Below are 24,296 nucleotides of genomic sequence, written 5' to 3'. Positions count from 1 at the left end.
CCATGCAGGAAGCCTGATATGGGACTCGAACTTAGGACTCCAGGATCATGCCATGAGCAGAAGGCAGACCCTCAACAACTGAGCCACCCAGAAATTAATTATTAATTATTTATTTAAATAAATCTTAAAAAAATAGTATGTCAATACCCAGAAGAATCAGAAACCGGTGCTCACATACATGTGCAGGCATATTCATAGCAGTATTATTCACAATAGGTGGGAAAAGCCTGAATGTCCATCAGAGGATGAATGGATTAACAAATTGTAATATAGATATATACACAATGAATATCCTTAAACTAATGATTTATGCATCTCCTTGGCTATTTCTTTAGGATACAGTCATGGGCATGCAAAAAATGGAAACAACACAAATGTCTACCAAGCAATAAATGGATAAATAAAATGTGTGTATCAGTATGATGGAATATTATTCAGCCATAAAAAGGAATGAAGTATTGATGTATGCTACATGAATGCTGCAGCATGGATAATGAACCTCAAAGGCATTGTGTTAAGTGAAAGGAGCCACACAGGAACCAATATTGTATGATTCCATTTGTATGAAATGTCCAGAATAGACAAATTTATAGATACTGGAAGTAGGTTAGAGGATGGGAGGGACTGGTGAGAGGGGTAAATGGGGAGTTATTGCTTAATGGGTAAAGAATTTCTTTTTGTGATGAACATTTTTTGGTGGTGGTTATACAACATTGAATTATTTTATAATACCTGAAATATTGACTAAAACCAAATTTTCAAAATCCTATTATTTGTATACATGTATTAAAGGTAGACAAACTCATATGAATCCATACTTTAAAGGAAATAAAGTTAGGAATCATAGAAATTAGATTTGATTATTTAAAATAAGAAATCTGGGATGCCTGGGTGGCTCAGCAGTTGAGCAGCTGCCTTTGGCTTAGAGAGTGATCCCAGAGTCTTGGGATCAAGTCCCGCAATGGGCTTCCTGCATGGAGCCTGCATTTCCTCCCTCTGCCTATGTCTCTGCCTCTCTCTCTCTCTCTCTCTCTCTCTCTCTCTCTCTGTGTCTCTCATGAGTAAATAGATGGAATCTTTGGAAAAAAATAAAATTAGAAATCTGACTTCTGAAAACAAATTTTTCTTCTTTTTAAAACAATTTTTTTAAAGATTTTATTTATTTATACATTTATGAGAGACACAGAGAGAGAGAAGCAGAGGGAGAAGCAGGCTCCATGCAAGGAGCCCCATGCGGTACTCAATCCTGGGACCCCAGGATCACGCCCTGGGCCAAAGGCAGGCGTTAAACCCCTGAGCCACCCAGGGATCCCCTAAAACAATTTTTTAAAGTAGATTCTACACCCAGCTTGGAGCCCAATGCAGGGCTTGAACTCATGACCCTGAGATCAAAACTTGAGCTAAGATCAAAAGTCGGATGCTCAACCAACTGAGCCATCAAGGTGCCTCAACTTTTCTTTTCTAGATTTTATTTATTTCTTTGACACAGACAGAGAGTACACATAAGCAAGGGGAGCTGGAGAGGGAGAAGCAGGCTCCCCACTGAGCAGGGACCCCAAGGCAGGGCTGGATCCTAGGATCCTGGGATCACAACCCAAGCCCAAGGCTGACGCTCAACCTATTGAACAACCCAGGCGCCCCCAACTTTATTTTGATGTAAAGTGTGTGCCCAATGTGGGGCTTGAACTCACGACCCCAAGATCAAGAGTTGCATGCTCTACCAACTGAGCCCCAACAGGATCCCCTTCCTGGGTTTTTCTTGATGCATTTTTTCTTTTTTTAGCTGTCCCCTTCCCTTGACCCTGAGAGGTCAAAGAAAGGCAGGGTTCTCTTGGAGGTGGTAAAAGTGAGCAGGCGTAAGCCCCTTCCTGGCTTCTGCCCACTTTTGTGCGTCCTACCCGTTCCCCTGAAGCCTGCATGTTGGAATGACAGCACTGGGTACTCTGAGAATTAAGAAAATGTCGGTTTGAATCATCCAAAGTCAGTCTGGGTAAGAGAAGCATGTATATATGAGCAGGGGGGGACATGCGAAAGGCCACCCATCCAAGCCCCACCCCCACCCCAGTACTGTGTGTGTAGCCTGGATTCAGCCAGATGCTTGGAATGTCTGTGCAGGTTTATAGTTTCCTTGCTCATTTGAATTCATTATTGTTATAGCAACAGTTCTGTAGACATCACCCATCAGTGGTTAGAAAATGACAAATGTCAAACTATGTCTGACCCTGACTCTCTTCAGCTCTTTTTATCTGTGGTATCTCTTTGGAATAAAAATGCCTACTCCCTGCTGGGTCTTCTTAAAAAATGCACATTGTCTCTTCACATAAAGGCAGGGATGATGGTGCTATGGAAAAAGAAGTAAAAGATGAGGAGGAGGAGGAAAAGGAGAAAGAAAAGGAATTCAATCTGACTTTTCAGGTTTGAAGCAGGAGTTTCACTACCTGTAGGGCTCAACTGGCACTTCATTTAAGGACTATCTTATGTCGCTTAAAGTATTCTGTTCCTTTCTGACCGGGCCTTGGTTTTGTAGCTGGGTTTCCTGATCCTCACGGCTGGTGGGAGGGTCGGGAGGACATGATGTTCAGGGCCCCAGTTGGAGAGGTTGCCCTTCAGATCCTTGGAGCCCTGCGGGGTGGGGGGAGCTGCCACCAGATAGCTTGTCTGTTTTTCCAAACAAGGTAGAGAATGAATATAAAATGCAGTGTGCAGTACCTCATGTCATTAGGTGTCCTTTGTGATCTCAAGCCACAATGTGCCTGAAACCTAGAAACCCTTGTTCCCTCTGAAATCCTGCATAGAGGCAGCGAGGTTGGAAAACACCATTACTACTGCCATCGTTCTAGTTAGAACCCATGTTTTGCTTCTGACAGTCTTTCACGGGATTGAAATTTCAAACGCAAAAGGAAAGGTCAAGTTTGAGGTGGATTGATGAGACAAATGTCAAGGTCCCTTCCAGTTCTCACATTCGAGAAGCCTCTGCTTGGACAATGCTGCCCTGCCTGCCTCTACCCTGTCTTTCTGCTCATGCAATTTTCTCATCGGCTGGGTGAGATGTGGAAGAGCCATGCAAACAATTTTGAAAAATGACGGTTCTGGGTGGCCCGGGTGGCTCAGCAGTTTAGCGCCGCCTTCAGCCCAGGGTGTGATCCTGGAGACCTAGGATCGAGTCCCACGTCAGGCTCCCTGCATGGAGCTTGCTTCTCCCTCTGCCTGTGTCTTTGCCTCTCTCTCTCTCTGTGTATGTCTCTTATGAATAAATAAATAAAATCTTTAAAAAAAAGGTGAAGGTTTAAAAAAATAGAAAAATGAACAGTTTGGAAGTACCTTTGCAATCTGAGTGCCAACCACAAAGTATCAGTGGTTTTATTGAATCAAAAGGATATGAAGAAATAATTTTCTTTCCATGAATGCACCATTTATGTCCAGTGGGCAAATTAGAGAAGGAACTCTCTCCCAATTATATTGAAATGCACATTTTACATCTAAAGCTGTAGGTCAAATCATAGGCCACAACTAGAGTAATGAATATCTATGGCAACTGTTTTGCCATCACAGGGAATTGCACCCACTGAAAAGTGTTTTTTTTTCCAGTAATTAGAAATGCTCTTTATAAATCAGACTGTAGATAACAGCTCAGGTATAGAGAATACTAACCAGATTTCTGTACAGATTTGATCCTTGTTCTCCTATGAGCGTAAGATATGCGTTGTCATTTTTACAGAAGCTACATACTTCAAGAAACCTTTGCCTAGGTATTAACATATGAGAACGTATTGGTACCAATGATGTGTGATTATTGCATAAGAATGTCCATGTGACTCTTTGGGCCTCAGTGATTTCAAGGGGGAAAATTGGCATAAGAAACACCTTTCTTGTAGTGAGAGAACCCTAGTGGGTAAAATCAACTCCAATCCCTCTGTGTTCTACAACTTGTATAATTCATGCTAACTATGGACCAAGGTAGATAGAATTCATGTGTTCCAATACAAAATTATTAGACCAAGAGGCGCTTGGGTGGTGCAAATCTGTTAAGCATACAACTTTTGGTTTCGGCTTAGGTCCAGATCTCAGGGCTGTACGATTGAGCCCCACATTGGGCTCCAAACTCAGTTCGGAGTCTGCTTACATTTCTCTCTCTCTCTCTCTCTCCCTCTCTCTCTGCCCCTTTCCCTGCCCCCAAAACAAATCTTCAAAATTATTAGAACAATATGCTATCATACTTAAATAACATTTCACTACTGGCAGGGCTGGGTCTGAGCAAATTTGGAAGTGGATGTATAATAACCATAACGAGAGTATTAGCTAATATTTACTCTATTGAGCCCCAACTGTTTTATTCATAATTATGTTCCCAGAGCCTTAAAGAGTATTGATCCCAATGAATACCTGTTGAATGAAGGAATGAGCGCATGGATAGCAAGTGAGTGCTTTGTACCGGGCAGGGTGCTAAGTGCTTTCTGATTACGTCCAAGTTATAAGTATTTTTATACTCCATGCCTTGTGCTGAGGGCACAGAAAGTGCTCTGGGTGAGAGGAATGCTTTTCGTATGTTTTTTCTTGTAATCCTTGAGAGGTAAATGTGACACCTGAGGAAAAAAACGAGGCTCAGAGAGGGTATGTTACTGATCTAAGGCCATGTGGCCAGTAAATGGCAGAGCCAGGACTCAACTCTTAGTCAGCCTGGCCCCATGGCCTAGTCTATTTCATCGGGAAACACTGCTTTTCCCTTTACTTATTTTTTTAAAAAATATTTTATTTATTTATTCATGAGAGACACAGAGAGAGAGAGAGAGAGAGAGAGAGAGAGAGAGGCAGAGACACAGGCAGAGAGGGAAGCAGACTCCCTGCGGGGAGCCTGATGTGGGACTGGATCCTGGAATTCTGGAATTACACCCTGAGCAGAAGGCAGACACTCAACCACTGAGCCACCCAGGCGTCCCTGCCTTTCCCTTTATACATTTGTTTTCTGCTCTTCATGCGGAATCCCTGAATAAAGACATGCTGGGCCCTCATCACTTTGTTGAGGAGTCAACTGAGGCCTCGTTCTTCAGACTTCTATGCTTCCTTATCTCCCCAGATTGTTCTTTCTAAGGCACCACTTTTGCCTTTTCAGTCCCTACTTGCACATCCTCTCAGTGTTGATGGGACCACCATAGCACTCTCATCCTGAGGCAACGTGTCCCCGTCTTCTGGCACCTCATGTCATGAGAGTCTCCAGGATGAACCTGGACTCAGCCAAAATCGGGTCTTCACAAGCCTCCACTGGCCTCCTATACCCCGACTCCTCTGCCTGGCAATTCTTCCATGTCCTTCGTGGTCCAGAGGAGGTCCTACCTTCTCCAATCTTTTTCACATTAGCCTTGCACTGTCTTTGAAGTTTTCCTGGGTATGTTTTGGGCTTGGGGCACAGTGAGAAATGACTGTACCTGGACTTGGACTCAGAGGGCCTCAATTTAGGGCTCTGAACCAGTTTCCTCACCCATAAATTATGGAGAATAATACATATTTCACAGATAATACATGTGGAAGCAATTCCTAAACTGTAGTTCTAAACAAATATCAGTTCTTATTGTGAGATTGGCTTCCCGTGGAAGACTTTTTAGGGAAGGAGTGGGAAGTTTGCAAATAATGCTATCAGACTGATTTTGTGATGGCCCCTGGGTGGATGGATGGATGGAGAGAGAGAGAGGTCTGCGGCCAGAAGATGTATTAGGAGGTTGGCGCTACAGTCCAGACAAGAGGTAATGGAACCCAGACAAGCATTGATGGCCACAGAGTAGAAAGGAAGATTCAATCTATCCAGGTGATTGCAGAAGAAAAAGGGAGTCCAGTGGCCAACACGGGCAGAGACAGGGAAGTATGGTGGCTAGGTACCTGTTGCTGGTGGTTGAAGTTGTAAACACAGATGAGCTCTCTGAGGAAGAAGGAAAGGTAAGGCAAACTTTGGGCATTAGAGAAAGAATACTGAAGGGAAGCATGAGATTAGGAGACAGGAACAGACCACACACATCAACTCTTTCCAAGAGACTGGCCTTCAATTACTGGGACTTCTGTAAATTTCCAAGGGGACCAAGAAGAGACTGGCAACCATGCAACGAAAAGAAAATTGGGATGACTGTCCTGGGGGTCAGGCATTGCCTTGTGTCACCCTCACCAGAGTCCTTCTCCATGCATCTATGGCTCCCACCTCTAAGCAGAGAGTCAGCTTTTCAAATGCTTCCGATCTTCCAAGTTTCTAGAGCCTTCACAGAACCAACCTCTGTACATAGCAAGTGGTCAGCAGGGATTACTTGCTTGGTTGCTTGAAAAAGAGAGTCATGGGGGGCAGAGAGAATGTTATTTGGTGAAATCTAGGCTGAAGACTGGCTGAGTTTGGTAAACTTTTATGAGTTCTTAAGCTTAAATGTTAAGTCACTAACATTTAAAAATCAGGAGATTTCAAATGCAGTTCTAGGTCTTTTATTTTTGTGGGAAACTGCACCAACAGGTGAACCTGTACTCTTGCAGGCAATAGGCATTCAAACAAAAATAAAGCCTGAGGGATCCCTGGGTGTCGCAGCCGTTTAGCGCCTGCCTTTGGCCCGGGGCGCGATCCTGGAGACTCGGGATCGAATCCCACGTGGGGATCGAATCCCACGTCGGGCTCCCGGTGCATGGAGCCTGCTTCTCCCTCTGCCTATGTCTCTGCCTCTCTCTCTCTCATTCTCTCTCTCTCTCTCTGTGTGTGACTATCATAAATAAATTAAAAACAAAACAAAAAACCCAAAAATAAAGCCTGAAAGGGCTCTTGAAGGCTGGGGGTGGAAGAATTCTAAGAGAAAACATGACCAATGCATGGTCATGCCAATGCAGGGGCAAGTGTGGTGGTTATTTGGGGCAGGCAGTGTTTTGGAGGCCTCAAAGCAGGAACCATTAGTTCTGCTTGGGGAATCCAGGAAGGTTTTCCAGAAGAAGTGACATCTCAGTTGAGTCTCAATGGATGAGTATATGAAGGAGTCATCCCAGGAGTGGACGGAATGAAAATGTATTCCTAGCAGGGGTACAAGAATGTCCATGGCATGTGCTCTTGTGAGGCTGAGCTACCAGATACAAGGTTGGGAAGGGCCAGTAAAAACAAAACAAACAAAAAAACTGGTAATGTAGATAATGGCCTGATAGCAAAGATCCAGCTCTGCTGATCTATTTGGTAATCGATCTAGAAAGCAACGGGGTCCTGTGGGGGATAGGGGCAGAGTTAAGCTGGGGAGGGACACTGTTCAGGTGGTGTCATCAGAGGCTCACTCTGATGGCTGTGGGAAAGATGGGTTGGGTAAAGGGAGAGGCTAGGGGGCTGTAGGACAGCACCTATCCTATGAAAGGAAGTCATATTCTACTTGCCATCCCCATATTTGGCAACCAAGCTAGCTCCCCAGCAGGCCAAGATAAGGGCCCCCAGACCTAAGAGAGTGGACCTGACTTGGTTCTTGGCTTGGAAAGGACATCAGCAGTGAGCATGTATCTTGTTTCCTCTGCCCACCAGTGAATGTACCCCAGTGCCTCATCAGGAGAAACGCCTCACTTGGGAAAAGCAGGTACACCATAAATTCATTCTATCTAAGCAAGCCTTGGCATATGGATCTTACCCAGTACACTCAACTATAAACTCCTTTTGGCGCATATGTCTTCCTTCCTTCTGGGGATGTGCAGCATCTGGCACATACTAGGTGCTCAGTGAATATGTGATAATCTGAAGTAGGGATGCTTCTACAGGATCTGGGTAGTTGCACATTCACAGCTGACCCTAAATGAGACCCAGAGTACTGTTTTCTAACCAAAAAAATCACATGGGGGGGGGCAGCCTGGGTGGCTCAGAGGTTTAGTGCCGCCTTCAGCCCCAGGGAGTGATGAGTCCCACATTGGGCTCCCTGCATGGAGCCTGCTTCTCCCTCTACCTTTGTCTCGCCTCTCTCTCTCTGTCTCTCATGAATAAATAAAATCTTTAAAAAAACCAAAAAATCACATGGGATTTGGTCAGAGGCCTTATAATTTTCAGTCTGGGTTCAGCTACTCAAGATTGCTGTGGCTGTGAATGAGCCATGTAACCTTGCTGAGACCTTGTCCATTCAACTATTTTTTTAAAAAACACTAGGATTTTCTAAGAGCAGACAGTGAGTGCACCTGAAGGCACTTTGCAAACTGTAAAGTAGTATATGACCCAATGTAGCATATCTATAAAATGGAATACTATTCAGTCACAGAAAGGAAAAAAGTTCTAATATCTGCATCCAGGTGGATGAATCTTGAAGACCTGATGCTAACTAAGTAAAAGAAGCCAGACACAGGTCACATGTGGCATGATTCCATTTATTTTTTTTTAAAGATTTAATTTATTTATTCATGAGAGACACAGAAAGAGAGGCAGAGACATAGGCAGAGGGAGACACAGGCTTCCCATGGGGAGCCCAATGCAGGACTTGATTCCAGGACCGGAGGATCATGACTTGAGTCGAAGGCAGATACTCAACCACTGAGCCACCCAGGCGCCCCCATGATTCCATTTATACCAAAGATCTAGAATAGGCAAGTCTATAGATACATAAAGCGGATTAGTGGTTTTTGGGGGCCGGGGGATGGGAATAGACTTTCCTTAATGGGTATGGGTTTTCCTTTTGGAATGATGAAATTATTCTGAAACTAGATAGTGGCAATGGTGGCACACCTTTGTGAGTGTACTAAATGCCGCTGAATTGCATACTTTAAAATGGTGAAAATGAGAAGTCTTATGTTTGTGTATTTTACCACAATAAAAGTGCTAAGTGAGGGCTAATCATCTTGAGAAGCTGTTGTTTCTTACATTCTACATGCAGTACCCCATTCATTTTTTTTTTTTTTTGGCATCCAGAGAACTTACAGAGTAGGTGCATCTGCACTAAGGAGCCTCTTTATAAGAGAAAAGTTGGAGTGGGGGTGGGAGGAGGAAAGGAGGAGCTAGGGGCCATCTGAAAAGGGAAGCTGGATGGTATTTGTTTCGTAGATTGCCAGTTGTTCACCCTGTTTGTATTTAAATGAAAGGAGGCTTTGAAGTGGGAGCCGCCTCTGAGCAGGGCTTGGGGTTCCTGTCTTGTGTGGTAAAGTTCAGACTTGTCCAGATCTGTTCCTAGCCAGAGGTTACAGTTTCTGGTGAAAAAGGCTCAAGTTTTGGTTAATAATACATGAACAGGAAAAGCAGGAGTAAATGGGGTGAGGAGGCAAGGAATGAGTTTCCCCTGGACTTGTGAAAAGCAGCTTTCTGATTTGGGGTCCATGGTTTGGGAGGATCTTTTTTTTTTTTTTCACTTATGGTCACTGGATTTCATTCTGCTATTACTGTTGGTTGCATCTCAGATTATATCATTTTTGGTAAAGAACATCTTTAAGTAAATGTAGCAATCAATGCAAGTTAGAAGTGCTGGGTTAAGCCTGAGCAATAATTTGAATGGTATTAGGTTGAGACAAAGGTGGACTACTTGATAGCATCTTGAAAATGGCAGGAGATTCACTTGGAGGAGAGTTTGCCTATTTAGAAAAACTCCTCTGCTAGTTGCAGGGTTAAATGTTCTGCCAACTCACAGAAATTGTCAGTTTCACTAATAGGTCACTATCTGTTTACCTTGATGATCTCCAAGAGTTAGTAAAATGTAGAAAAGTCTGCAGTGGGCATTCAAAACAACAGCTGCCCTAAGTTTCTACAACTCCACAGAGCCAACATGTCAATGTGGTTTACAAACAGCAGTGGACGAAGTCTCAACAAACCCTATGAGGGTGATAATTGTAATGATGGTTCATATCTTCACCCTATGTAATTTTATGGGAATTGAAAGTCTAGCCAAATAATAAGTTCCAGCCCCTTTTATCTGCCCAGTTCCCAGCACACTCCCGAGGTGTCTGAGGCACTTCTCACCCTAACCTCTTAAAGCAGATTGTAACAATAACAAGGGTAATGACAAGTTCCCAATCTGCACAGTTCCCTTCATTAAAGGAGCCCTGGGAGCTTCAAAAACACTCATTAATGGAATCTGACAAAGCTGGGAAGGTGGGAAGACTCGCCCATTTCCAGTTTTCTGGTGGCTAAGCGTAGACTGGGTCCCAGTGAGGTTTAAGCCTCTCTCAAGAGGCTTGAGGGCAGAAGGGGATGGGGGGGCGGGTCTCCGGCTACCTTTACTCCACGTGACCTGGGAGTGTAGCCCAGGGTTCTGGACTCACACTCCAGCTGCATGCTATTAGCGAGTCACTCCCCTTCCCTGGGCCTCAGTTTCCCTACATGCACAAGGAGGATTTGGGCCAGGCATCTAAAGTCTCTGAGGTCGTGCTTCACTGTCCCATCGCCTCGCGAATGGGGAGAGGGGGAGGTTTTCCCACTTCAGGGTTTGGGTAGATTTGCAGCAGAACCAGGCGTGGCTAGGGGAAGGCGGGGGAGGAGAATGCCTGCCGGGTTCCGAACTAGTCGGTGTTCATGGAGCCCCGTTGGATGGGAAGCCGGTCTGAGAGGGCCAGGTGAGGGTCTCGGGCCAGCTGGGAGTCCGAAGTCCCCCGGTGCCTGCGGCGAAACAATGCGAGTCGTGCCAGCGCCTTTCCCTCCGGGCCCGGGAGCGGAGCGGCTGGGAGGGCAGGTACCGAGGCGGGAGGGCTCCGCCCGGCTTTGGCCCACCGTCAGCGAGTCAGGTGGCCGCGCGCAGAAAGCCTGTGACTCGGATGTGGGCTGCAGGACAAGTACCCCGGCGCGCGGTTCCCCGAGCCTTGGGCCCTTCACCGACGGAGAAGTTAGCCCTCCCTCTTTGGGTGGGGGGCGGCAGGCATCTCCCCGCCTCCCCTCCCTGGGGAGGGGAGGCGGGGAGAAAGGGAGGAGGGAGGAGGGGAGGAGGGAGGAGCCCCGCGGGGCGTGTCGCGCGAGGGAGCGCCGCGCGCCCGGTGCGGCCCCCTAGGAAGTGGATTTGGCCGCTCCGGATCCTAGCCCGCTTCCAGGTTTTCTCCTGTCCCGGCCCTGCGAGCTCCCGCCCGTCTCCGGCCCCCCCGCCGCCCGCCCCCTCCCCCTGAGTGCCGCCCGCTGGGCCAAGTTTGCCGAGCGTCGCCGCGCACGCCGGCCAGTCAATCAGCGGCGGAGCTGAGGAGGGCACAGCCGCGCGGCCGAGGGCAGAGTGAGCCGAGCCGAGCCAGGAGAGCGGACCGGCGCCGGGCAGCCCGAGCAGCGCGCAGCGAGCGCCCGCCGCCGCCCACGCCCTCCGCGGCCCCGGCGGCGCCTGCCACCTTCTCGTCCTTCCCCGCGCCCCTGTCCCGCTGCCGGCCGGCGCGCCCCATCCGCCGCCCCGCGGAGCCCGGAACCCACCGGCCCGCGCCACCGCTCCCGTGGGCCGCGCGCCGCCTCCACGCCCTCCTCCTCCTCCCCCCGGCCGGGCGCCTGGCACCAGGGACCGTTGCCTGACGCGCGAGGCCCAGCTCCACTTTTCGTCCCGCATCTCCTCTTCCCGCTGCTCTCCCAACTCCTGCCCCAACTCCGTCGCCCCCTCGCTCCGCTCCGCCCGCGAGCCCCCGGCCGCGCGCCCCTCTGCCCGCGCCCGCCACTCTCCGCCTGCCCCAGAGGTGGGAGCGCGTCGGCCCCGGCCCACACCATGGCCCGGTTCGGCATGCCCGCGCTTCTCTGCACCCTGGCCGTGCTCTGCGCCGCGCTGCTGGCTGCCGAGCCCAAGTCGAAAAGTTGCTCGGAAGTGCGACGGCTCTACGTGTCCAAAGGCTTCAATAAGAACGATGCCCCCGCGCACGAAATCAACGGTAGGTGGGGGCCCCCGGGAGGCGCGCGCGGAGGCAGGCACCCGGGGAAGGGGCCGCGGAGCCCCCCGCGAGGCCGCAGGTAGCCCGGGGGGGGTGGGGGAGCAATGGGCAGGCAGGCAGGAGAGAGCACGAGAACGAGCCCCGGCACAGCGCGGCCCGCGGGGCCGCGAGTGGAGGGGCACCGCCGACGGGCCGGGTGCCACCCCGCGGCTTCTCCCGCCCCGCCGCGTCTTCCCGGTCCCGGGGAGCCCCGAGGACTGTGGCCCGCAAAGTGCGTGTCACGGTCTCCCTCGCCTGTTCCGGGTTGAACTCCTCACTGGGCTCCACGCTTTGTTGTGTGGGCGACGAGAGGCCGGGAGGGGGTGAGGGTCGCCGGTGGGGTGGTGGTGGTGGTGGTGGTGGGGCAACCTACAGCTTGCCGGATTCCTGGGGACACCAAACGTGAAACTCGAATGGAGGTTTCATTGATGTTCTTTAAAACCCCTCTCCCCGCCTCTCTTCCACCGCTGACGCGGATTAGGAGTTTTAGTAGCTCCAGCGGCTTTAGAAGTCGCCTTTAAAAAGCAAACGACTCTCCACCCCTCCAAACCCTGACTTTTGGGAACTCTCCTGCTTTCCGGAAGGTGCTGCACGGGAAGGGTACTTCCACCACCCCCCTTTCTTTTTTTCTCACCTCATTTTCAGGGTTAATTGCACATTCAATTACAAACCTTTGAAAGGACTGACCGCAGGAAACCCGAATCTCAGTTTGGAGATGGTTATGCAAATGGAGAAGCCTTAGCCTGTGAAAAAGTTCAACGGATTTCGGCGCTGGGGGGGTTGCTTGCGGGGTTGGTGAAAGCCCTTCCAGGAGCGCCGGGGAGGCGGCATTTCGGCGGACGCCCTCCGCCCCTCCTTGCGAGGCCGGCGGCGGCGGCGGGCGGCCGGCAGATAGCTGGGTCCCCTCCGGGTCGCGGTCTCTGATTCGCGGAGGGCAACTGTTGCGCGCAGCCCCGCAGGCTGCGCTGGGGCCGGCGGCGGCGCAGGTAGCCCGTTCACCCTGAGGGTTCAGAAAGCAGCACCGATCTAGCTGGCTGCTGGCCAGCGTAACCTAACGGAGGAGAGAGCGGTTCGAGCCCCCGGGGGGCCAAGCCTTCATTCCGAACCTTTCATGGAAGTGAGGAGAGCGCGCCTTTGCCTCGCGGGGCCGGTCACCCGGGTGGGGCGAGCAGGGGGCCGGCAGCCAGCAAAGGAAATACTGTAATTTCAACCAGGCGCTTCCAGAGGCTTAAGAAAGACGTGGGGGTCATTTTTTGGAAGGGCTATTAATAACCTTGGAGATTAAGTGCAGTCCTCAATTACATATAAATTACAAAGGTAATTGAGGGAAGTCGCTGGGCACTTTCTGAGGGTATTCGGCATCCGTCTAGAAATAGAACTCAAGAAATTGTCGGAGCAGCCCAGGAGCCCACTGTACCTTGGCAGTTATCAAATAACTCGCACGCTACTGATTAGAGACCGTTTGCCCTTGAGCTGCCTGTCTTTTGGGGAACTCAAGAATGTCCTCACAGCGGCATGATTTTATTGGTTGTGGAGCCCTGAAAAGCCCTCTTTCTTTCCCCTCTCCCTCCCGCCCCGCCAGAAACAGTGAAGTGACCCAGCAGTCACTGAAGCTTGGGGGCTCGGCAGGTCAGACCTGGGAGCTTTGTGCCCTGCATGGTTTGGGCCTGGGCCCAGCAGAGATGATTGGCGTGAAGGTTACAGTTGTCATTCCAGCATTTTGAAGGGAGAGATGCGGCGATGCACTTAATGGGAATGTGACAAGTTTTCATCTTCTCCTGCAAACAATATGTGTCTTTGAGCTGGACTGGAGGCATTCAAGGAGTGGGTTGTGATATTTGCCCCCCCCCCCCCACTTTCTCCAGCTTGGCTCAGGGCAGGCTCCTGACAGCAGGACCTCTTCCCCAGCCAGCATCTCAGGGAACAGGAAGTTTGAAGGGTGCTCAAGGACTGTGCTAGGTGTTCCCTTTGATTGCCCTGGTCCCCAGCAAACACCTGAGTGGTATTTTTGCATAAATGTCTATCTGGATATTTCCCCCCAAAGATAGGAGAGTTATTGGTGACCAGCAGCAGGAAATGGAAACTAATGTGCTCACACCCAAAACATTTTATTCTTTTTGTCTTGTCCTTCATCTCCCTCCCAGGGCTGCTGCTTTTATTTCCCCTTTTGAATGACCTACTGGACTGCATTCTCCTGAGGAACAAAGGAAGTGCCTTTTTAGCTGGAATCCTTGGAAGACCACCAAGGACTTTAGCTCATGCAGTGCAATTTCGCACCACTTTCAACAATAACAAAAATGCATGACTGAATGGCTCAAAAATGTGGAGTGTTAGAGGCATTCATTTGAGTCCAGGACACTGTCACAACACAGACAGACCCAAGTAAATACCTTTAGACGGCCAGTATAGAAACAGGGGGTAATCTTTACCATCACCCTGGCCTGTTTAGATGCATACATTAGCCTTGTCTTCCTTGGGCTACGCTCAGATAATTTTGGTCATTTTTGGGAGGGTAGTCCGTATAGTGACATGTATACGGCCTGTGTCTGAATGAATTGCCAGGCACTTTCCCTGGCCAGGGGTGTGTGTGTGGGGGGGGGGCACGGGGGCAGGGGGATCTTTCTTTTTTTTAAGATTTTATTTATTTATTCATGAGAGACAAAGAGATACAGATAGACAGACAGACAGACACACACACACACACAGGCAGAGGGAGAAGCAGGCTCCATACAGGGAGCCTGATGTGGGACTTGATCCTGGAACTACAGGATCACACCCTGGACTCAAGGCAGGTGCTAAACCACTGAGCCACCCAGGGATCCCCCTTTTTTAATATGCAAAAAGTGCAGGATTGTTTTCAGGCAAAGGGTCATAATGCCTGGGTACCTAGCACCAGGCTTCGCCCAAGTGGAAGGTTTTATTCCAGTCAGCCTTGTACTTGTCTTCTAGAGGTTTGAACAGGCCTTAAGAATACTCTGTGTTCTTAAGGAGTCTCAGTCTTTTTTGGATCATAATTAAGGGTATCAGGGAGTATATCATGCTGACAGGTCTTCTAGGAGAGATCCTGCATTGCCTATTTCCTTGACCCCCGAACTTACCAAATAATGTGTATATCAAAAGGGATCTTTAACACCAAGGACCTGTTTTTGTTCACCTTTCAATGGACATATTTTCTTTTGGAGCACCTACTATGTCCAGTATTCTGTGCTGGCCATCCTGGAGGCAGCAAGAAGGGCCAGAGGGGCCTTTGCCACCAGGACCTTTCCAGGTAGTAGGGAGACAAGCCACGTGCACACAGCAACACCTTATGAGAGAAGTACTCCCTGTGGGTTACAGATGAGGAGTAAGGAGTGCCTACAGTTCCAAGGGAGAAGGTATTTGGGACCGGATTATTAACTTGGTGATGCTAGTTCACTAGGAAAACATAATATCAATGGTAATATGAAATTTAAAAATTTAACAATTTGCATTGTGCTTCCCCTCCATAAAGACAGGGTTAGAGAGAGGCAACAATTGGCATTTGATTTTATTTTTTCAATTATTTTTCAAAGTTTTATTTTTTTGATTTTTAAAAATATTTTATTGAGAGACACAGAGAGAGAGGCAGGCTCCATGCAAGGAGCCCGATGTGGGACTCGATTCTGGGACTCTGTGATCACTCCCTGAGCTGAAGGCAGATGACCACTGAGCCACCCAGGCGTCCCAAAGTTATTATTTAAGTAATCTCTACAGCCAGCATGGGGCTCAGACTCGTAACCCTGAGATCAGAGTCAGCCAGGAACCTCAACAGTTGGCATTTTATTACTACTTTTTGCTGAAATTGTCTTTTTTTAAAAAGAGATTTTATTTATTGATTCATGAGAGACACACACACACAGAGGCAGAGACATAGGCAAAGGGAGAAGCAGGCTTCAGGGAGCCTGGTGTCACACCCTGAGCCGAAGGCAGTTGCTCAACCACTGAGCCACCCAGGTGTCTCTGAAATTGTTTTTAAGAGTTAGGCAGTTGGGTAGAGATGTTCTTAATCCCGCCATAGGTCTCTTTCATAGGGACATTGAAGGATGCCAAGGAGAACTTTGTGTCATAATTGTGAGTTTTGGAGTTTTGGTTTCTTGTTCCCATTCATGTTCATGAGCAGTGCACTTGGGGGGAGCACACATACATGCACATATGTATGCCTCAGAGGATTCTGGGAATGACATAAGCTATGTTAGGATCACATGGCAAAAAGTATATATGTGTTACATGTGTTGGAGAGGTAGGCATACTTTCTGGTACTGAGTTGATTATATGTAAGACACAATGTCCTCATGATTTGCATTTCGTCTTTCCTACTTCAAGTGGGTGGGTTGGATTTTGCGGAGAACTTGCGATCTTCTATTCTGTTGGAATCCTTAGTTTGGCTACTTGGATTTCACTTAAGAAAGAAGGGCTAATTGAGCAACGGGGCCTGTCAGTATAGAGATTGTCCCAAGTAATGTAGGAACTACTTCCTGGACATACTCAAAAAAGAACTTAATAAAAGTTCTGGCTTATGCAGCTCAAACTCTAGTTAGAACATACAAATATAAAATGTTTGATTCAGCATAATTACTATTTTCCTTTTATTTGACTCACATTGGGTTGCATGCAATTTCAGGATTAGCTGGAGACTAGACTGAGGAATGAAAAGGAAGTTTCTTGTTGTCTCTACAAGGGAAACAACATCAGCGTTAATCTAAATCAGTTGGAAGGGAGTGTCTGGCTCCCCAGTAACGTTAACTGTTTGGGCACTGAGGTGGTTCCCACATATGTTCACAATAAAAAATGCATTTTGGCCTCAGGAAAATAGCTTGCAGCTATTGATTGCTTTCTCTGGACCCGGTCCGAAGCCAAGGGCTTTACATGTTCTCACAGTTAAAATCTACAACAACCATATGAAGTCAAAAGTATTATTATCTTCATCATCTTCCCCATTTTATGAGACCTGGAAACTGAGACTCAAAGCGATTTGGAAATAGATTCACAGGCTCACAGCTAGTGTATGGTAGAGGTGGGATCTGAACCCAAGTCTTCCCTGACCCAGAAGAACATTTTGTGCAGTGTTGTACAGTTAGATCGTAAGACAGACTACTTTCCCACCACCCGTGGAGGGATAGCTTTAGAAATAGGAGCTATGAGAGGACCACTGACCAGCAAAAGACCATCCCAACGCTACTCTGATACTATAGTAGAGAGAGGATTCAGTCATGTCTTTTACAGGCAAGTATTAATACCCTGCCACAGACAACCTAGTGTTAACAGGAGAAGGAATATAAATTGTATTTCTTGGGTTATGGGGAAGTGGTGATGGTTTCTGAGGAGGGCAAAGTCATTAGTCAAACTGTTTTTAGGAAGAGAACTGGTGTAACTGCAAGTTAAGGGTCGGTGAGGCGAGGGGAATCAAGGCAGTGAGAGCTGTCAGGAGGCTGCTTTAAGTAGGCAGTTTTTTTTTTTTTTTTAAAGTTTTACCTTAATTCCAGTAGAGCGAACATATGGTGTTCTGTTAGTTTCAGGTATACGATATAGTGACTGAACATAAGTATACAGTTCTTAATGGGTCTGCCTTTCTCATGCCTTGTTACCCTCTCATTCCATGCTGAGCATCATTTTGTTACTGCGGTGCTTTGAATGGAGCCCTTCCTCTGCTTTGAGCTTCAGTGGCTTCAAGTATGGCAAATGATACTTTCATTAAGTCCCTTCTGAACTCCCCAGAGTTATGTGCCCTCTTCCTAATTCTTTGCTTGACTCAGGTCGATGGTCTTTGCACCTAATGGTCTCCTGTTAATTGTGCATGCAGGCACCTATGTGCCTTCTCAACTGTAAGCAACTCGAGGACAAATGTGATAAAGCTCAAGGCAGTATTCAGTAAATGCGTGGGGGCGGGGGATGATGTAGACAATTCTGCCAGGATCCCAGTGCCATAATGGGGTTTATACTGCCTTGATGATAGATTGTCATCCCATGGTCTCTTGCTCTCCTGGGAATCTTTTAGAGCTAAACATTCTGAAGTGAAATGAATTTAGGGTAAATCTCCGTAATATGTTGATATAGCATATATTAAATGTTTTATGATTTTTTGGGGGGTTAGTACTCATCTTAACCACTTGATTAATAATGGAGTGCTATCGGAATTTGTCAGCAAGGTTCAGAATTGTTTTTCTTTGCGCTGTGAGATCCCCTTTAAGGAATAGGTAACTGAGGCTTCTGTGTTAGACAATTTGGAGGAAATTTAGAAGAGTAATTTAGCACATCGGATTTGGTGTGTAGAGCTGTTACCTTTTAGAAAATAAAATCTGAAGTTGATTGTCTTAACCAAGCAGAAGAACACCGGCTTAAGGATATCAGAATGTTTTATGTAAGCAGCCCCACTAAAACACGCACAGGTAAGAACGAGCATTTTCAATTCCACTTGGCTAAGCATCTGTTGCTTACTACAGAGAACATGAAAGTGCAGAAAATTCATGAAGCGATTCCATTCTGTAGGTAATTTGAAATGTTATATTTAAGTTCTGATGCATTTAATTCAGCAATCTGGTAGGAGAGCGAAATCAAAGAGATCCATCAGCCAGGTATTCAACTTTTGAAAAAGAAACTCTAACAAATGTTAGAAATTAGGAGAAAAAAAATTGAATGGAAGAGTTACCAAAAAAAAAAAAAAAAAAAAAGTCAATAACCTCCAGGAAGCCTGGAAACTATGTAAAAACATCTTATTGGAAGCCCAGATAAATGTGTGCCAGACATCAAAAAGACCAGCTGCTTGGGGGAAGAAAAAAAGAAGCCGGCATGACTAACTGGCAGAGCAAAAGAGGCTGCTTCAGGGGAAAAGGAATCTTTCACAAAATGGAAAGAGCTTTGGCCAGGAGGAGCGGGAAGGCCAGGAGGTATGGCAGGGCAGGTACAGACTAGAAAGTGAGGGAGCCGCAAGAACTGGAGGTGCACCTTGCGAGGGATTTGAAAGAAGGCCCACGTGAGGATGATGGGGATGGGTGCCCTCAGTGAGTCCAGCCCTATCAGAGGAGAAAAGCACGGTAGCTTCTTGAAGGGGGAAACCATGCCTGATTAAACTCTCAAGAGTTCTTGGAGAGAAAAGAAGCAAGTGGATGCAGGGAAACAGACATAGTATAGGTTTTCTTGAATTTTGCAATGGGATTCCAAGGCAGAGACAATTCAGAAAACGCATTCACTTTGGGATGGGTGGGGAGGGGGGTTGGTTTACTGAGGAGAGAAGCTAGGAAAACCTCAGTGTCCTAGATGGCAGTAGTTTTTACATGGAGAGGACATAGTTTCCTGGAAGGGGCAGTCCTAGCTAAGCCCTGACAGATTAGTTGGATATCTTGGTCAGGTTCCTCCCCTCTTTGTCTGAAAAATAGGAGCCAGGGGCATTAGAGTGCTGTGTTAGATCAAGGGTGGTTGACCCTGGTTGCACATTAGAATCACCTGGTGCGTTTTTAAAATCTCATGCCTGGGCACCACCCCAGACCAGTTAAATCACACTTTCCAGCAGTGGGGCTAGGTCATGATAATTTTTAAAAGCTCCCCAGTGGTCCCAGTGAGCAGCCATGGTCCAGAACCACCACCCTAGATTTTGTCCAGGTCCCCTCCACCTCGGAGATTCTACGATTCTCGATTTTCTGATGAAATTCAACAAGTATCGTCTCAGAAGGGAGCTTCAATTTAGACTCTCAGTGCCGGCTCGTTTTAATTTTTTGCTAACTTGAATTTAAGAGGAAGGTCTGCTGAACTTGGAAAAATATATTCTGTAATCAAAATGCAAGTGACGCTTAGCCTATGATGCTTTGCTGAGGGTATAGAAGTAAGCCCGGGCCATTGAGAGTACTTTGGAGAGAATTAGAAAGGAATCCAGTCTTGCTTGTCATTTATTAAGTGTCAGTGTGCTAGGTGATATTTCTTCCTTTTCTCTTTATTGGTAAAATAAAAAAGATCTCTTTATCCCTTACTTTAATGTCCTCTTTGCCATGTGTTTATTCTCTTCAAGTATCTTATCAAGAAATAGAAGTACAGTAAATCCCTAGGCTTCTGGCCGGCACAGCCATCCAGAACACAGCTGGGAATGTGGAAGTAAGCAGAAAAGCTACATGATGGAAACAGCTGTCATAAAGCCCATGCATTCTACTTGGAGACAAGGCCTTTGGGAATTTATCATCAGCAATCATTGATTGAATAGCTCTTCTGTCAAGAGCAAAATGCTGGGTGCTAGGGATTCAAAGAGGTTTAAAATCAGTCAAGCTTTTGAGGTGCTTGCATTCAAATCGGGTGGACAGTGGGAAGATAGAAATGGTAATCTTGCCTCCCGGCCCCTGGCCAATTAGAAGTAGCAGGTAGTGATGGTTGAGGAGTGGAGGAGTCACCAGGATGGGGATGGCTTTAGAGGCAGGCAAGACTTGACATCTGGGAGAAGTGAGAGTGACCAGGTGGCCGGGGAGGGGGTGTGGGGGGGTGGATGGGTGCAGAAGCTGAGCAGTAGAACCAGGACTTGCTGATCTTGACTGTTCTTTCAGTTGTTTGAACTCTTCTAGAATGGGACGAATGCTCAGAGACAGCTCCCCAACCCTTGAGGGCACTAGGATGCTTCAGGGCAGTATCAAATAATAGTGTTTGGCATAATTAAATATATAGTGAGTGGACTTCAGAAAGAGTAGGCCTATTTGAAATCCAAACTTGCTCTTGAAAGAAAGGAAGGTTCACTTCACTAACCCATTCACCCTTGGAGGGCACCTGGTTACCCAGAGCTGGATCAATAAGGGGTCCATTCAATGTGTCACTTTGTCCTTTTCTTTAAAAAAAAAAAAAAGTTAAAGACTGTATTATTAATTCGGTGGCTTCTTCACTTCAGACCTTTTGGCTGGTGATCGTGTTCCTCCCCACCTTCTCTTCTAAGCCCTCTAGAACATCCAAGTTCCATTTGGTTCCTTAGTAATGTTACTGCCTGCTGTGCTCTGCTACTGCACTTTGCTTGGGAAACAGACATTGTGACCTGAAGTCACAAGAGGCAAGAGCTGGCTTTTGGTGAGGGGACAGGTTTAAATATTTGAATATTGATTTCCTTTTTAAACATTTACCAAACTGAGTCAATGGATAATCGTAATAAAAAAAGCACTAGAAGTTAAGGATTGGAGTGCATATATTTGATGGTCCTTGGCTTTGACCATGTCCCGTATTTGAACCTTTAAAACAAAAAGCCCTTTTTTGCTCCATCATGCCTGATCTGACACCACATAGCTCTAGTTTCTGACACACTGAACGGCACATGGCAAGTGTTTGAGCAATGTTTGCGGTTCAAAAATAAGGTTGGGTGTGACTTTTGCCTTTTATATATTGTGAATGTTTCTATTTGTCCATTTTACTATTTATTTTATTTTTTATTTTTTTTTTAATTTTTATTTATTTATGATAGTCACACACAGAGAGAGAAGAGGCAGAGACACAGGCAGAGGGAGAAGCAGGCTCCATGCACCGCGAGCCCGACGTGGGATTCGATCCCGGGTCTCCAGGATCGCGCCCCGGGCCAAAGGCAGGCGCCAAACCGCTGCGCCACCCAGGGATCCCACTATTTATTTTAATTTTTAAAAATTTTTATTAATTTACTTCTTCATGAGAGAGAGAGGCAGAGACATAGGCAGAGGGAGAAGCAGGCTTCCCACTGGGAGCCTGATGTGGGACTCAGTCCCGGATCCCAGGATCACGCCCTGAGCTAAAGGCAGATGCCCAACCACTGAGCCACCCAGGTGCCCCATCCATTTGTCCCTTTTAAGTGAATTCAGGTATAGCTATTGATTTTAAAATTTCTGCATTCACTCCTGGATGCCTAAATGAGAGCTGGCAAAAAGCAGAATCCTCTTTTCAAACCTAGAAGGTAGTGTTAACTTCTTGCTTGGAGGTGGGAGCTTGAGTATTTCATGTGGTTTGTTTTAATCCTGGTGGACAAATGGTTGCTTCTTAGACCATCTAGTCCAGATGTTAATAGGAATGCCACCGTACCTGCAGACGTGCTTTTAGAAAAGGGAGGCTTGTTCACTCCCCGCTGCTTCCCCAGGAGGCCTGGGGCAGGCCCCAGGCAGGATTCATGCTCTTGGTTAGTCTACCTCAAGGTCACCTGGCCTCTGCTTCATCCCAGCCATCCTTTTCATTCTAGCCCTTTCTTCTCACAGCTACTCTGTTAGTTGGCTTTTGCAACCTTTTAAGCCTGGCTTCTTTTTTAATATGCGGCGCTTTTGGGCTGCAGGAGCAGGCTGGAATGTGGCTGCTTTTGGACTGCAGAACTTTACTTCGCTCTCTCTTGACGTGGGCATCCCAGTGAGCATTAAGCCACAGACAGGACTTTTTTCCCCCTTTCAGTTATTGTTTCTGTTCTACCATAGTTTGTCTCCATTTGGGTTCTCAGCCTGGTGTTTGGTTAGAGACGAAAACAAAGCGCTGTGTCCTTGCAAACTGCAGTGTAGAGCATGTGGTTAACAGTTACTACTTGCAATGGTCCAGTCTGAGTGGGAGTATCATTTTTCTTGGCAGTCACTTCACAGAAAGTCCTGTTTCTTTGGTGCCAGAATAAGCAGTCATTACATTCCTTACAATTTATAGTCAAATTATTATCTGCTATTGTTAAAATTGCCTTAATTATAGAATATTTCCCCATGCTAAGATTCTAAATTGCAAAACAAGACAACTTTTCACTGGTGTGCTTTTGAGACACTGGGCTTAAAAATCACTCCCTGACCTAGGATGTTGGAGGCTCTGAGGAGGAAGTGTTTTGTGTTGATGGGGGAGAATTCTTTTAAGGGGGGGAGTACAGCAGGTTCACTTGCGTTTATTTATTTATTTATTTATTTAAAGACTTTATTTATTGGAGAGAACGCGGGCGAGGGCAGAGAGGAGCAGCGGGAGAGGGAGAAGCAGGCTTCCCGTTGAGCAGGGAGCCTGATGTAGGGTTTGATTCTAGGATCCTGAGACCATGAGGCAGACGCCCAACCATTTGAGCCACCCAGACTTCCTGTGGTTTTGCCTTAGACTGAATTTGAACCCAATGCCCCTGGCTGGTTGCTTAGTTCATGTTCTGCCTCATTTTCCCCTAGTTTGGAACTAACTTTTTCTTTTTCCTGCCCTGTCAGGTCCGATGGGCCTAGACACTCTAAGAAGAAGGCTCAGCTGGCGGGAGGCTGATTGATGATTAAGCAGTGTGGCAAACTTAGAAGATAGCCTTGTATCTCTCCAGTTGGAGGGCAAATGAGGAAATCTACAGCCTTACAGAATAAGGGACTGTGTCAGTTTTCTTGTGATCTGAGCAGAATCAGGAGGCTGGGTAGGAAGCAGCTTCTGTAGAGATGCTCTTTCATAAGTTCTACCTTTGGACACTGCTTTCAAGATTTATCCAGAATCTGTCCTCCTCTTGCCTCCCCCCCTCCCACCCATCTTGAGTAGCTACTGTCCTGGTCTCCTTTCCCATTCCTTGTCGCCCCTGCCCAGTCTTTCTCAGCACATCAATCAGTGAGATCCTTTTCTGTTAACCCTGAGTCAGTATCATTTCTCTGCCCAGAATGCTCCAGGGGTTCCCCCTGCCATCTGGAGTGAAAGCCAAAGCTTGTGAGGCCTTCTGGGGTCTGCCCATTGCCCCTTACCATGGCAGCCCACACTGTCTTTTCCTATGTTGTTTCCCCCAACCCCCCACCCCCGGTCCCCACCACATGTTGGTGTCTCTGGTCCTCGAGGCACACTCCAGTACAAGTTCCTTTGCCTTATTCTCAACACCTGGAGCACTGCTGCCGCATAGCACCATGGCTCCGTCAAATGTTTTGGGGCTTTGCTTACCTATTCCCTTAACTGAGAAGCCTTTCTTGACCTCTAAAGTCGAACCCACACCCCCTCGCAAACACATTGTCCCTCTCCCTCTCTCCTTTATTCTTTGCAACTACAACTGTGATAACTGTTTCTGAGGAGAAGCCCTTGGTCTTGGGTGAATGATGATCAGGGTGAAGCATAGTTTTCTTCAGCATTTAGGTCCATGGGGCTCTTCTCATCTCCCAGGAGTAGGGCTTTTTGACACCATCACAAGGCCCTCCCCCCGCCCCCCAGATACATGAATGGCCAGGGTCTGTTTCTATCATTGGGTCCTGAGGCGAATTCTAGAGTACTTGGTAGAGCAGTGCAGGGGAGATGGGCTAAATTACTGAGGCTGGGATCCCTGGGTGGCTCAGCGGTTTAGCGCCTGCCTTTGGCCCAGGGCGTGATCCTGGAGACCCGGGATCGAATCCCACGTCGGGCTCCCGGTGCATGGAGCCTGCTTCTCCCTCTGCCTGTGTCTCTGCCTCTCTCTCTCTGTGTGACTATCATAAATAAATAAAAATAAAAAAAATAAATTACTGAGGCTTTCATGGAGCACTCTTCTCTGGTAATATGCCTCAGCCATCATTTTAGGGGTTGGGATTACATGGGCACCCCAAAAT

General features: G+C 47.3%; 1 protein-coding gene across 1 annotated transcript in view; it reads left to right on the top strand.

Moving 5' to 3' along the window:
* Positions 1 to 11,098: 11,098 nt before the first annotated feature.
* Positions 11,099 to 24,296, top strand: part of GPC4 (glypican 4) — a 110,749-nt gene continuing 97,551 nt past the window's right edge. The window contains exon 1 of the mRNA XM_025983174.2: positions 11,099 to 11,781. Within this exon, the coding sequence (XP_025838959.1) occupies positions 11,622 to 11,781 (160 nt within the window). The 5' untranslated portion in view covers positions 11,099 to 11,621. The remainder of the gene's footprint in view (positions 11,782 to 24,296) is intronic.

This window comes from Vulpes vulpes, chromosome X, assembly GCF_048418805.1.
Source record: "Vulpes vulpes isolate BD-2025 chromosome X, VulVul3, whole genome shotgun sequence".
NCBI classification, from domain to species: domain Eukaryota; kingdom Metazoa; phylum Chordata; class Mammalia; order Carnivora; family Canidae; genus Vulpes; species Vulpes vulpes.
Note: the sequence above shows the minus strand (reverse complement) of the source record. Positions and strands in the feature narration are given on the sequence as shown.